Genomic DNA, 15,562 nt, shown 5'->3' on the forward strand with positions numbered 1-15,562 from the left:
ATGTGGTCAAACTTCTGTCCCGGTTCACAAACCACGTCCGCGCACTGTCTTGAAGGGCGAAATAGACATTAGACAGCTTTTGCTGGGAGCCCCAGTCATTATAACTGGCGACACGCTCAAATTGGTCCAGCCAATCTTGGACACCTTCAAAAGCGTCGCCATGGAAACTTTCTGGTATCTTAGGATTCTGCAGCGTCACTTGTGATGGAGTTGCAGTAGCCATGGCGGAAGTAGGTAGACGTGTTCCAGCAGGGTCCTGCAAAGGGTTGAACTCGGGCGTCAGGCCTAGCAGGCGGCGACTGTACTGGTGAACAGGAGTTTCGACGAACGAAGGTGATTCCGCTTTAGAGGTATGGCTCCGCGAAGGGGTGCCGAGCATGAGGCAATCCTACCCAGCACCTCCACCAGTGTCGCAGCCTAGTAGGAGACGGGAAAGCCGGCATAGAGGACGTATGAAAGCACTTTATCAGAGCAGTCAACGCGACGTCGTTGTCGTCTCTGTTTTTCCACTCGCGCGCTACTTCAGCGTCGTTCTCATCACCTGGCACATACCCGCAGCAACCATATAGGATGTGGCAATATTGCTGCTCTGACTACTATTCACCTGTGCAACTTTTTCCCCAATGACTGTACAGTCATTAGAAGCCAAACAAACAAAAAACATGTAAGATCAGAGTAAAGAAGTACAGAACTTGTCACCACAAGCAGTCTGTGCAAAATCTTACAATGGAAAGCGCTCCTGGGAGAGGACACTGCAGGCCACTTTTACAGTGAGCAGGCGGCCAGCGTTCTTTCCAGGACAGAGATCTTGTAACTTGGCTGGTTCAAGACCTGCTAGCGGCTGCACCTTTAGGTCCCTTAGCAAAGCCTTGATCTTGCGTGGCTTAAGGTGACCCTGCAAGAGAAAGTTACCAGATTCAGATATCGCTGAAATACACATACACTATCAAGCGTAGCCCCCTTCACAGGACCTCCAAGTCAGTTTTTTGGCACAATAAAAGTCCATGAGCACAGAAGTGCAGTAAGCTCTTGGGACAAAAAGCAGGCCAACAGTATTTCCTGGATTGTTGTCATTACACCATACACACAGATGTCTCATACTGGAGAATGCCTGTGGTCTTGCCAATGACCTTGAAACAAATTGACCACTAGCAAGCTACTACATAATCAGTGACTGGGATAACAAATATGGATACACGTTACACTTAAAGAAGCCAGTGTTATGACTTCTTTGAGTGCTTTTTTTTCTAAAGTCCTGTACTAAAGTGTACCTGTTTGCTGTCAGAGCACCAAGTTACACATAGCTGGCAATGACTATAGTGATAAGCTGAGTGAAAGAAATGCTCTTTTAAGTAAAATCTCAAAATGGCAAACAATGGGAAGTGTAGAATTAGCACCATGTCTGTGGAGTTCTCACCCATGCTCTTGGGTCAAAGGAACAACGACACAGTAGTGCAAACAATCACAAGGGCATTTATTGCACCTTTCATAGACAAATGCCTGCTAGCCGAGCTGCTATCCACAAAACATGCCGATGGGCGCGCGACAAATCGAGGAAGTCCAACTCCCCATGACCAGATAGCGAGTGAATATGTTCGCCCCATGCTGGACACGTAACGCCTGGTCGTTAGTGTTTATGGTCACACGAACGGTGGCACGTTCGTTCATCCATTCCAGTGTAGGTCTCGCAGGAGCATGGATCGGCATACGTGCGGAACATCCGTGCCGCTTGCCGACTCGGAGCCAAAGAGGAAGAGCCTACTCTCTGTCGCGCGTGCCCAACACCACCGTTAGGTGGCGCTAGCAGTGCCACACTCGCGCCATCTCTCGTAATGCGCTGCAACCAGACCGACCGCTGCCGGCACTAAGCTATGAGAAGCCAGATTACAGGAGACGCGAGACATGCAGGGAAAACAACATATCAGGGGATGCGTGAGAGTCTCGCACCCCAACGTCGCAAAAATTAAATGAAGGTCAGCCCACAATTGTTACCAATAATGTGACAGATATTGTAGAGACTACACCTTATGTGAAATGGCATTGGCCAGTCGTTCCAAGTGTGCCATCAGGTTCTGGGCTTTATCTCGAGGCTCAGTCCAATGGGGCTCCAAGGAGCATGCACGCTCCAGTTGCTCCAAAGCTCCCTGGTAGTCCTCCTCATGTTGCAAGGCCTGCAGTCATACCAAAGACACCTTAACCCAGTGGTTCCAAACTATAAGTGTGTCCAGGAACCCTAGTGTGATGCTATGAAGAATGTAAGGTCCAGGGGCAGTGCAAGGGATGCCAAACATATCACAGCAGTTGCAACTAATTGCGACTACGAATTCATATTGTGCTACTCATATAGCAGCGTAAAAAGAGATATGCTAAAAGCTTGTACAACTGCATTTTTCGAGTACATGGATGTATTAAGCTGTTCACCATACCAGTGAGTTTTTGTATAGTTTCAAACCAACTTTCATGTGCCGCTCAGTATACCACAAAATTTTTCGGACTGATCGGCGAGCGCAATGTTGCAAACATGGCAGTTGGCAACAATTCAGGCTGTTGTCCATGTTCTCACTTTCGTTGTCAAGCCGATTCCTCGACTTGCCTAGCATGGTTTCCACCATGTTGCCGAGTGCCGTATGGTCACTGCGAGGAGTGGAGAGTTTCGTTGACTCTGCAGCAAACCACAAATTTTGTTGCTGACTCCTGACGAAGTGTGCAGGCTAGGCCTAGCCGGTAGCAAGCCATCAGCACTATCATGCCTGTAGTGCCCATAGTAGAGTACAATAGAAACAAGAGATCACATGCACACGGACTGACAGCCACGTGCAGGAAGCGGAGTTCGGCAGTGAGTGACCAGGCGGCACCTGTGGTGAATGACTACCAAGTTTGAAAGTATGCTTAGTGCGCAGAACAGCATAAGCTCGTGTGTGGGCATAAAGTTCGAAAATAAATGTGCGAGCCACAGCCTACACCCACAATGTTGCTGTGTCAAGGTGGCATGTGTGATTTCTGAACTTCGCACTTCATGGTGCTGGCTGCTGGTTCAAACCCCATATTGGCATGCTATTGCATGTTTTCTAGTTCTCCCTAAATTGGCTTCGTTAGACATTCATACACAACAGACAACAGAATTGTCGGGAAAAAAAATGCATTCCTGATTCTTTATACTTTCCTTGATAAAGCATCATGTATATTGTAGTCCTCTGGACTTCCACATATTGCTGTGTTGTTCATAGGCCAACGATATGCCTTATGGATAAATTATTTGCAACTTGAAAATTTTAAAAGTGTAGCAAATTTTACATAAAACCTTTCAATAAATTTTAATCATGCGATGTTTATACTCGGCATATCACTGCCTTATTTTGTTTTTGTTTTGTGCATGTATTTCTGTATACAGTATGTTTTATACAGTAAAACCTCATTAATACGTAGTTGGCGGGGAACGCGGATCAGGTACGCACTAAGTGATGTACTAATTAACAGACAATGGCAGATGAGTGCCTATAGACTTACTGGTCAAGAATATTATGTTTATTATTCGCACTCAAACACACACGCAGACAAGTTTTATTTGCCAGCAGGCAGCAAAAAATCTGATTTTCACTTGCCGCCGTGGCAGCCTTGCAGTGACGACGGCATCCTCAAACTCAGCAAGGCTGCAAACCAGTTTCTCCATCAGGCCCCACTTCTCTGCAAACACCGTCATGATGATCAACGCCCTAGCCGCGTCGGATACAGGAGGGCCATCATCCACACTGTCATGGATGACGACGACGTGGAAGCACTAGAAGCTATGGGAGCAGAAAACAAGTCACGGCTACCATGTTTTGACGTCAATGTCGGTGGCCGCTGCAGTTCGGCAAAAGTCTGTGTGCTGCAATTGCACCCCTATCTAAGGTCTACATGCATGACATTTCGCAGATTATACGGTTGTACGCATCGAAAAATGAAGGACGTACTATGCACTAACTGCTTGGCATGCGTTATGTGACTACGGCTTAAGCAGTTAGCCAATACATTAGGTTCAATGGCGACAGAGCTGGGGATTCATTGAGACTACATTTAAACTGAAATTACTTATTAAGCGGGTACACATTAACAAGGTTTTACTGTACCTGTTTCACATAAGCAAATTTAGTTTCGCTTTAAGCAAGTGCACTACAGCTCCCTAAGTGTCACTTTGGCAGTGCACTGCTACACAGGAAAGAAAAGTGTCCTTTGGAATTGATGGCAGTGGCAATGGCTGAATCAGTAGGTATAACATATATTTGTTACATTAGGCATTGTTTGCAAAATAACAGTGTGTTGTAGTTTAAAACAGCATTCAAAATAAGCTTTAGTGCATATAAAGTACAATTGACCCTCGTTGCAACAGACCTTGATAATCTGACAAAAACGTCCATTTGATCTGAAGTCCATAATATCTGAAACGCCTTACTTAAGAAAGTTTCGTTGCAATGTCTAACAGCTTTATTGCAAAGAGTGAGTGACGAACGTCCAAAGTTGAAAACAAACAAAAATGTCCCAGTTTCGCCCGAAAGGCGAAGCATCAATTGCGATAGCAAATTAAGGAAGATAAGCATGGCAGCAGCAGTGAGCGAATTGACCTTCGTGCTGTCTTGCTTTAACGCAAGCTAAACATTGAAAGCCCAGCGCATATAAAGGTACCGGCACTGGGCGCACTTTGCCCACATCGCAGATCGCTTTCAAGATACGGCGACCGCACAGTAAGCAGCAGCCACTGGAGTTCGACCCTCCTCTCACCTTCCCCATACCTCGCGCACCTATCTTGCACGTGCAATATTGAGCCGTGATCGTCGGCTGACCCTCGCAATTCAGTTGCCAGCCCATGTCAACATAGCAAAAGTATGTTTTATATGCCCGATTTTGAAAAAAAATTGCCGCTAATTTCGTCTGCTGTAGACGGTAGTCCGTTGTAGCACAGTCCATTAAAAGCGAACTTCATTGCATTAATAAAATCGGTAGAACAAACTAAGGCTGTAATATGGTCCATTATATCCGAAAGTCTGTTGTACACGGGTCCGTTGTAACGAGCATAGACTTAATTCATTGCAACTACAACAAAATTATGGATAATCATGAGTCAAGACAAGAGAGTGTTGCATCCAAGGCGATCAGAGGAATATGGCCGATTCAATTGCAGGTGGCACAAGAACGGATCAGGAGCATTTGGAGCGTGTTACGGCTGCACTTATTCAAGAGAACAGACTGGTGTGCTAGTTGGTACTGTATAACTGGAGGCAACGCGAAAGAAAAAAAAGAATATGAGGACAACAGAAGGGAACGAAGATACAGCACTACTAACTGATTTTTTTTCTTAAGTTCAATTGTTAGCAGCGCTGTGTTTTCGTTCCCTTCTGTTGTCTTCTGTGTTTTTTTTTCCGCTGCACTTATTGTTGCTTACGGACCACTCCAAAGCTTCGATCACTTTTTATGAGCTCAGACAATACAGATATTTGGGTCAATTTTGCATATTCAAGAGCATGTCTGCCAAAGGCACGAGTGATGTGCAGCCAGTATGGCTGTAACACACCTTCACGCTCCGCTAGGTTTATTCGGCAGCTAAGCAAGGCAGCGTTCCACCTCTATGCACACTTGCCGAAAGAATGCACCATTTGAGCATGGCATGAATGTGAATTCCAACCGCTTCCAATTACCCGCAATGGTGCAGCTATACAGCATTTGTGCGACAACGAATGCATCACCATCCTAAGTGGCAAGAAGCAGTACTATCGAGGCACCCTAGGTATGAGTGCCTTGGTCTCCTCGTCTGACCGTGTCGTCATTGGTGGCAAGCACAAGTAGGGCAGCTAGCACAGGCATACACAGGCATAAACAACTTCACAGCCATTACACCTAAACAGCCTGAGAGCGAGAATAGTTTGAATAGAATTGTTTTTTTTTTAGTACAGCCCATTTTATTAGCTTATAACATTTCCAATCATGAAAAAAGTGGCTTAAGTTACTACTGATTGTGTTTTCAATACTAACTCATTTATATTTTAAGCATTGCTACTGAGGTTACACAGTTTGATGCAGTGAAATGAATTCACCGAACATACTCACTGGCGCGTGAATTCTACAGCGGGTGTCACTAAGTGCTCCTGTATGACAGCCTGGGAATGACACTAGTGGCGAAGTGCATTCGCTCAACATGACACTAAATTTACCCGTGTGACAGTGTTATTAGAACCCACTCTACCCCTTTGTCGGTACTGTTATATTTTTTTTTCCTTGGCAAAGTGGCAACTCTAAACGGCCCAATAGAGATTTATGAGCTGTCTCTGGGCACCTCTTGTCCAACCCCTGACGGCCTTGTTGAAGACCATCCGCTGTGGCTATGGAATGCAAGTGCTGCCACCGGGTACCTACCGATAAGATAGGTACCAGCACGCTCCTGGCCTGGTGCTCAGCCATTATGGGACCTCAACGTTTGGAAGAGGGTGTTTGTCCTCAACCAAAAGGTGTCCCCACCTCAATAGGTGCCTTTGGGGCGCCACAGAGGCAATGGCCACCATGGGAGCGGCCCAAACATCCCTTTTTTTTTTGTGCTCACGAGGGTTTTGACAGGAATTGTGGGCGCAGGCTCCTTTGCCAAGCGTATCACATCTGAAGGAAGCCGAACGTCAGGCTGGAGTACACTTGTGCCCATTTGAACCTGTGGGTGCATGGTGGTTGTGGGAATCAACCTCAATACCTCCCACAGCCAAAGCGGGTGCTCTACAACTAGGCCACGGCTGCGGTAATTCTGCGATTGAATGCTCAGCTGTGCTGGCATTCTAGACAAACAATAAAATTGATTTTACCATAAAAATTTGTCTTTTCGGGCTGCCTGGTTATTCAGACATTTATGTGGCTCCATCCATGTCCAAAAAATCAGTCAGTGGCTGAATTCCTGTGGATGTTTTTTGCTTAACCAGTGACTGCCCAATGTAATACTGGGGATGATGGCCTTTGTCAGGAGGCATGCAGTGCTTGCCTCCTTTTGTCATATCTCGTGGGTATGTTATATAACATGTCTGAATAAACTGACAATGTATGATGAGTAACCAATGAGGACCAGATGGTGGCTGGTAGAAATAATGATTGCGTGCTACACTGCAGTCTACTATGCAGCACAATGACAGTCATTTCACAGAAGGTGGTAGCCACCCCAACCCTTTAATTACATCACTTATTTCACTATGTTGCTGCGCTGTTTTGTTTAAGACAGCACAATAAAGTAATGAAAAAAAATTTAGTAAGTCAATAATATCTGCATAATCGCATGTGCTTGTACCTGCAGGACTGACAGATGTAATGGAAAATTGCAGCAGGCCCTCCATGCAGCCTGTAAGGAGGCCTATTTTGCTCAAAAGCATGCTAGCGCAAATCTTTCAGAAGCACGAGCGTTGTAAACAGTTTCTCAGAACAACTGGTCGGATACCCTCCCTTGCGAGAACACAGCAGCCAATGTGCAAAAGACAAAAGTTAGAAATGAGCACTTGGAGGCTCCTGCAATTGTTGTGTAACATTTAGAAATGGTATTTGCTTTAGCTCTTAACTAATGTTTCAGTGCAAATTCCTCCTCAGTTATAATTGTCTTACTCCTTGTTTGCTGAGGAATGCCCAATCATTATACTTTACCCAACCCTATCTGTTAGGCACTTCCATTTAGCTGAACTTCTGACAGGCCAAACAAATTTCTAGAGTGTTTTGATGTTTATCTCAAAGGGAATCTGCTTCTGTGGACTGCAACCATATCAGACACAAGTGACAAACTTTTAAATTCTACTCACCGCAGCGCGATTGTGAAATAGCTCAGAGCAGCAGTGCATTCGTGGATCCTCAAGCTGAAAACATAAGTGGGAAGGGCAATTATTAACCCTATAATAGACACAAGTAGAGACTAGATCGCTTTGTGTCTAAATCATTACAGGTGTGTTCTTGATCAGGTATTGGTCACAATAAGTCAAATCTGAAAGCTGACAAGCATTCATTACAGGAGAAAAAAGTGGGACCTATATATACAAGGTGATCATTTCTAAGTTTTACAGAATTTTTAAAAAATGCCTGTGGCAGATAGCATAATTCTTGTTCTTGAGCTCTATTGTTCAAAGAAGTGGACATTACTAGCATGAGAAATTGAAACACATATTAAACTAATTAATGGTAATTCACTAATTAACTTCATAATTACTTTATGGTTCATATTGCAATTTACATAGTGTAGCCAGCGAGTTTGCAAGATGTGTCCACTTAAAATGAATTTCTAGAATAACACCAGTTTTCAGATATTTCCCAAAGGGTAGGATGAAATACATGGGTGTTCCAGTTACTTTTGTGTTTCAAGCCATTAAACAAGGTTCAATAAGTGGAACAACAGTGCATTTTCATGGCGAGTTTGATGGTGCATATGTACAAACTGGTCTCATTCTGGAAATTCATTTCATTCTAAGTTGATACGTTTTGCAAGCTTACTGGCTACAGTTTGTAAATTGTCACATGTGCCGTGAAGTAATTAAGACAATGGGCAAAACAAGAACAAGGTAAAAGCGGGAGCCAACGTTTCGACAAGTGGACTTGTCTTTTTGAAATCCACTTGTCAAGACTACTAGTCGAAACGTTCGCTCCCGCTTTTACCTTGTTTTTGTTTTGCTCATCGTCTTGAATTTCCATCTCCCGCCTTCCCCGTGTTTTCCCTGTAATGCAACTAAGCATTTTAGCGAACTTTTGTTAATTAGTTGGATATGTGTTTCGATTTCTCGTGTAAGTAATGCCCGCCTCTGAATAATCCAGCTCAAGGACTAGAATTATGTTATCTGCAACAGGCAATTTTTAAGACTCTTAAAACTTAAGAATGATCACCCCACATATGCCACTGTCCACATAAGTCATTTTTATAGAAAGCATTATATGGCCTCATGGCTGGCTTCTACCTTCATGGCTGCTTATCAAATGATCGCAAGCAGCATGTGTATGTTTTGCCTGTTTTCATTGTAGTATTTAGTGAGCGTTCTTTGTACCAGTATCCCCATTCAAGGCTTCCCAGTATTGTAAGGGTTTTCAGAAAGTAGATGCCTCTTAAAAAGCCTTGAAGGCTATAAATTTCTCATATGTAGCGCTGTTTTCTGTCGGTGAAGTTAGTCTATTTTTGTAGGCCCTGCAAAGCTGTTTTTATACCAAAAGCTCTCGTCCACAGACTACATTTCCCCCTCTACATGTGGTCCTTCCCATGCCTCCCCCAACCCCAGAGAGGACGAGAGGCTTTTCAAAGGCTTTTCAAAAATTTTCTGTCATCATAGTTCTCTCAAGCTCCTCACCTGGTCACCCAGACGGGACATACTGCTGCCATTTAATAGCCTTTACCACTGCTGAAGACTTCCAGAGTACGTAGAAGGATGTGCACGGTTAACGTAAAGCTGTTGAATGGGAAAGATGCGTCGTCCTGCTAGTCTGTGGTCGAGAACATTTTGGTTTAAAAATACCTTTTTCACGCATGTGCGGCAACATTTTTTGCAAATAGTTAATTGAGAAACAACTGCAGTTCACAAGATAAAAGTACTTACAGCCCTAGAGTACGCTGCCAAAGCCTGCTGCAGTGACTTGACATTTTGTGCGCCAGAAAAAAAGACTGTCATGTATGCATTACCAAGAATACCTGCATGGAAGGTAGTTATAAATATTTTAAAGTTTAGACCAAGAACTCCTGACAATAGTTTAAGATCAGCAAACCATCAAATTGTCATTTGCTTCAACATGCTTAGACTTACTCCAAGTCTTTCCATCAGTGATATCAAGCTGCAGTGCCTCTTTAGCTTTTGCAACACTCTCACAGACATTGTTAAGCCTTTCTTCTTCTGTTTCACCAACTTGCCGAAGGACCATAGACAGGTTTCGCAGCGACACTTTGTCCTTTGTCTGAAAGGCCAAGCACGCCAGCCTATATCACACACAACTTCATAGATTGTGCACTAAGGCAAGTTGATAAGACGTAATAAACCAGCACAGTGCACAGCAAATGGGATGGACAGTTAAGGCACACAACCACATGCAGCAAACGCGGGCTTTCATCGATGTTTATAAAAATAGTTGTATACATGCGCATCCCTGGAGAATGCAGGCTTGGAATGTATGCGATACATCCGATGTTGTGGCACCACACAGTAAACCACTATGTTGGATGATTTCGTAGACAATTTCCTGCTAACATAGTTGTACTAAAGTCTAAGATGAATCAGTTGTAGTTAATGACATTAGGTAGTAAAAAAGATGGTAACAATGAAATTTTGCAACAGAAATTGGCTTCCAGCTTACTGCTACTGCAGTAGATGTAGAGAGGCATTGTCATGCGACCCTACAAGCCAGGCAGTGCCAGCCAGTGAAAGAGCTCAAGGCAAACATGTTTTACAAAACTGAGCAGCCTTAAAGAATTACTAGATTTAAGTTGCATTAGATGCAAACAGTTATCGAATTGCTGATTAGTGTAATTCTGCTACAGAGTTATTTGAAAGTTGTATTTTGCTGTTAAATAAATGTCCTCATCTTTGCATGAACAAGTTCAAAATGCTGAATTTCTATGTCCACAATAGGCAATAAAAAATGCATTTGAATTAAAAAGAGAGAGGCTTCATGCACAAATTCTAAAAGAATGAGAAGCTGGGATAAAAACTAATATTTTTCTAGTGAATTATCATTACTACAGATCAGATTTCTGAACACTGCTAAGTCAAAGCACAAGGCACTACGAATAGTCTTAGGTCTTCTGGAAATTGAGCTGTGCTACACCAACTCACCCAAGTTCCCACCTTGGTGAGGTAAGATCATCTTGGAGAGATGTACAATAATTTTGCTATTTTTTAAAAAATTATGTTTTTATTTCATCTTTTTATTATATAAAAATAATAAAATAATTACATTTTGATTTACCCATTGTAAACCCTAATAAAATTATTTAAATCCATTGAAATCAATTGGTTCTTTGGGTTCTGGAGATCAATCCAAACTGAACCGAAAAGAGTTTCAATTTGGCACTGTGGTTCATACTATTTTGGATATTTATGCAATTTTGTAAATAAGTAACAGTTGAAAATCAGGACTTGTAGTCTGTGGTTACATGTCTTGACTTTCAGTCTTGTTTGCTACGCATTGTATAGGTTTATCATACAGGTCCATCATAAATAACATATAATAGAGGAAATCAGTCTTTTTTTTTTCTTTAAGTTGTACACAACCTAGAGTTGAGCGCAACTGCAGATCCTATAAAGGGTTGCATCAAGTGAGTATTGGTACAGCTTGACAAATTTTGGAACAATCATTAAGTTCAACCATCACACCCCTGCAACAGGGCCATAGGTAATTACTGTGCGAATGCAAAAAGAAAGGGGCATCGCACAAGAATAGAAACAGTGTAAGACAATGTAAGCATAGCTTACTCTTTCTTGATGTGTCTTCCTGCATGGTGTCCCTTTCCTTGTATTTACACAGTGACTCCTTAAGATAATTATAAACCAACTGGTTCCTCAAGATATTCTTTGAAAAATATTGCATGTCAAAAATAAGGTTAAATTCATGGAAGTAACCTGTACAGGCAACAGCCATTTTGCAGCCTTGGTTTTGCAACAAATCTTTTAGCACTAATAATATAGTGATTGCAACAAGAAAACAAGAATAGCAAGAGTAACATACCACTTTCAGAACACCTTCAAAGCAGTTGCGTGCCTTCGTAATCTGTCCTTTTTTCCAGTAGCATTCTCCAAGCTCATTCCATGCTTCGGCCAGTTTGGGATTGAGCTTCACAGCTTTGGAAAGTGCTTCATGTGCCTCTGGGTTATAGTCTTCTTGAATGTTAAGTGCTTTCCCTTTCAGCATATGGAATTTTGCTCTGTCCACCTTTTCTAGTGCTCCTGTTCAAAAACAAATCGAAGTTTCATTCTGAAGTGTACACAGTGGTGGAAGGGGGACAAAGGGGAGGAACTGAAAGTACAATCTAAACATGGGAAGGAGCAGGGGAGGGTGTGCTGCAAGAAGTTTGAGCATCACTACAGTGGAGTCCAACACCCACAAATGCATTGTGCCTTGTGTATTACAAGCACAGAAATAGGGCAGGCCAATGAAAAAGGCACATGTGACAAACGTCACATTAGGATAAAGTTCAAAGAAGCCCGCCATTTGAAAAGACAATGATCATGAGCAGATGCCAGGATAAACCAATGCACAAAATTTTAGAAGCTGATGATTGCAAGACACCTGAGTCAGCACCCCTTCTCTTGTGCTTTTGGATATAAATGTTGTAATAAACAATGAGAGTCCTAGAGATGCCATATCTTTCTTTGTGATGCTGCTTCTTTACATGCCTTCCGCAATGACATTCTGAGCCTATGTACAGTTCAATGTCTCTACAACTTAATGATGCATATAACAGAGGAATTATTGTCTCCTGGTTCTATTGTCAGCAATGCAACAAGTGACCTTTAGAATGAAGTGACCTGTATAACGTACGATTTTGGCGGCCCCATGCACTTTGTTATAAAGATGTTTGACTGTATGTTGTTTATTCTTGGCCAACAAAACTTGGTTGTTAGATCAGCACATGTGGCGTCAGTTTTACATTCTTGTGTCCTTTGTTCTTCCTGTCTCAGTATGTCGAACCAAATCGTGCTGCCACTAGTGCTTCTTGCTGTGTGCCATCTATTTTCATGCCAATAGTAAAATATGAAGCACAATATATGTCACCATCTTGCTCAGACATTTTGTTTAGTTGCAGACACATGGTAGGTTTGCTGCACATTATACAGCTTTCCTTTTTTACCGTGTTCAAATAGTTGCACTTAATAACGGTGGTCTAAAAAAAGAACTTCTGCAAATGCAAGCATACTGTTGCCAACAGTACCAATAGTTCGCTTTGCTGTGGCGCTAGGTTATGTCTCGACTCCGGCTCCATATAGTAGCGTGGCAGAGGATTCGGGTTGAAGTAATCAGAAGCTTGGAAGTTCGGAAAGCAAAACCAACAGGTTTACTGACACTTGAACAAAACTTATTTACATCGTTGAATAGGAAAAACAGGAAAAGGTCAAGTGTTTAGCAACAAGCGTCTGGATGGGCCTCGTTTCCATGGCCCGGAGCAGCTTGTTTTCTCTTCGCACCATCATATAACACCTCTGTTCTAAACCTCCCTCCTGGCGGTAGCCAATCACACACAAGCCACAACTCACCAGGACAACAGCCAATCAAGAAGCATAAACAACACTGTCGCAGACGGAACATCGGACCGGCGACCCCACTGAGTTTCAGCGGGCACAAAGCCGGAAAGAGGGTCAGGCCGTGGGAATGGTAGAGATCTTTTACTCCAAACTGGTCTTCTCCGCTGCTTCTCAGTATAGGGCAGGCACCAGTGAGTGGCGGCTTTCTTCCGGGAAACGTCCATTAGCACTTCGCGTATGCCTCCCTCGGAGTGGTAACTCTCTTCTCTTTGTGGCGCTTCTCTGACGTGGGGAGCTCGCTATGGGAAAATTAGCAGTGCCCAGCATTGCATGGGAACTGTCCTCTAGCTATCTTCCCTACGTAGTTCTCACATTCTACTCTTGTACGTGACAAACAGCATGTTGTCTACTGCAGTCACAACAGCTTCCGCTTATTTGTACTGAAAAACACACCTTAAAGCCAAGCATGAAGAGTCACAAATCATAAGAGGCACCTTAAATGTTTCGTCTTTATATTTAATCACAATCGGTATAAAGCCTGAGTAAGTGACTCATTATTTTTAGCTTAAAATGGCAAAGATGTTTACAGGCTGGTTTATTACACGTCGATGTAGTAAAATTGGAATTAATTTTTGTCAACTTCTTTCTATATAAGAAAAGTAAGTCTTACCTGCCAAGAATAAGTAAAACCTGCTGTGCATATAAGGAGATGTTCACAACATGCATGGAGCCATCATGAAAGTGATGTCCTGCTCAAGGATAATTCAAGCATGCTCAACTAAATTATCCAGCTGTTACGTTTCTAACAAATAGCACGCTTTGTCTAATGGTATGTCGGACGTCTTTATTATACTTTTCTCGCGCCTTAAGGCACTCAACCTTCAAAATAACATCACTGATTTTAACTAATTATCCAGCTGTTATGTTTCTAACAAATAGTACGCTTTGTCTAATGGTACGTCGGACGTCTTTATTATACTTTTCTCGCGCCTTAAGGCACTCAACCTTCAAAATAACATCACTGATTTTCCCCGGGGAGCAGTAGAACCCCGTAGTAGAGACCGAGCCTGCTCTCCTGAAGCAGTATCTTCGCTCGTGCCAGGGTTTTCGTATGCTGCTCCCCGTGACTTTTCAAAATCATTTTTTTAAATGCTCCCCTTTGAGTTAAATGAAGGTCTTTCTGAAAAAAATATGTGCAAAAAACGGTAGGCAAGAGCCGCGGAGCTAGCGAAACGGAAGCAAAGCAGGTACGTCCGACTTATCTTAAGCATCTGGGATTTGGCTACGTCCGACGTACAGGCGCCCAAATCTTTAGCTGGTGTGCGGGAGCAGCGACTTTTCCGGGCGTCAGCGCCGTATGACGGGTCGAGGCTGGAAACAGCCTAGCAGACGATGGGCCCAGCTGAGCGCGCTTTGGCCGCATGCGCTTAGCCTCAGACTGTTTCCAGCCTCGCCCCGTCATACGGCGCTGACGCCCGGAAAAGTCGCTGCTCCCGCACACCAGCTAAAGATTTGGGCGCCTGTACCTTTAGACACTTTGTAAATAAAAAGCGGTATAGCCAGCAGAATCGAAATGACATCAGATTACCACAGCTTGTTCAGACCACGGGTGTTTGCCAGACAAGATAGAAGATAGTTGCATTACTCTGACATCTACTTTTCTGGGGCAAATAAGCTGCAGCGAACTGCCAAACAAGATCATGTGTGGCCACCACACGACAGAAGGCACCCACGAACTACGCAAACGCTCACCTCCTTGTGCGTCTAATGCGTCCAGAATCTTCCTAAGCCTTTTCTCAACATCTTCAGTTCTCTGCCTTTCAGAAGCGCTGGGGTTTTTCACGTAATAGTTGTCTCGAAACGTGTACAACTCGTCCACGGCCTCCTGCAAGAACATGCGCGATTACAAAACAAGGCAGCTGTCAGTGAAGCAGGCTACCTATAGAAAACACGCAAATGTCATAACGCAATACATTTGAAAAGTGACTATACCATGCCTAAAAGTTACAGGGAAACTACCTTCATAGAGTCCAGAGAAAACGAAACGGCGTCAGCCTGCTCACGCTGCTCCGACGACTCAGTTGGGTCGTCTGCCATTTTTGCGCTGAATAGCAAGCAGTCTCAAGCCGCGAACTGCGCGAACCTCTGGCCGCAATGTCGATTTTTAACGTTAGACATTTCTACAAAAGAAAATATTAAACGCCGAAAAAAAACAAATATTAAAATTATGTTTGCTTTAGACGCAATAAGTGTCTGCATTGCGCGCTATAGCAGGGCATAGCCAGCATAGCGCTGCGCGACTCGCACTTTTTTCTCACGTGGTTTTTCTTCTCTCAAAGCTGTGGCGCTGTCGGCACTGTGGCATA

The 15,562-nt window shown here is 43.4% G+C and overlaps 1 protein-coding gene across 2 annotated transcripts in view; it reads right to left on the reverse strand.

The window, feature by feature from the left end:
* The window catches only part of LOC142557121 (tetratricopeptide repeat protein 5-like), a 46,651-nt gene extending 31,127 nt beyond the window's left edge, over window positions 1-15,524 (reverse strand). Inside the window, exons 1-8 of one of the 2 annotated variants that reach the window (XM_075668754.1) lie at window positions 15,216-15,524; window positions 14,949-15,081; window positions 11,683-11,900; window positions 9,768-9,915; window positions 9,564-9,655; window positions 7,794-7,847; window positions 2,025-2,171; window positions 726-895 (exon numbers count right to left, since the gene is read on the reverse strand). In XM_075668754.1, the coding sequence (XP_075524869.1) occupies window positions 726-895; window positions 2,025-2,171; window positions 7,794-7,847; window positions 9,564-9,655; window positions 9,768-9,915; window positions 11,683-11,900; window positions 14,949-15,081; window positions 15,216-15,293 (1,040 nt within the window). In that variant the 5' untranslated portion in view covers window positions 15,294-15,524. Of the gene's footprint in view, window positions 1-725; window positions 896-2,024; window positions 2,172-7,793; window positions 7,848-9,563; window positions 9,656-9,767; window positions 9,916-11,682; window positions 11,901-14,948; window positions 15,082-15,188 lie in introns of both variants that reach the window. The other variant, XM_075668760.1, reaches the window with a different exon arrangement.
* Between the last annotated feature and the right edge of the window lie 38 nt (window positions 15,525-15,562).

Source organism: Dermacentor variabilis, chromosome 1 (genome assembly GCF_050947875.1).
Source record: "Dermacentor variabilis isolate Ectoservices chromosome 1, ASM5094787v1, whole genome shotgun sequence".
In the NCBI taxonomy this organism is placed as follows: Eukaryota; Metazoa; Arthropoda; class Arachnida; order Ixodida; family Ixodidae; genus Dermacentor; species Dermacentor variabilis.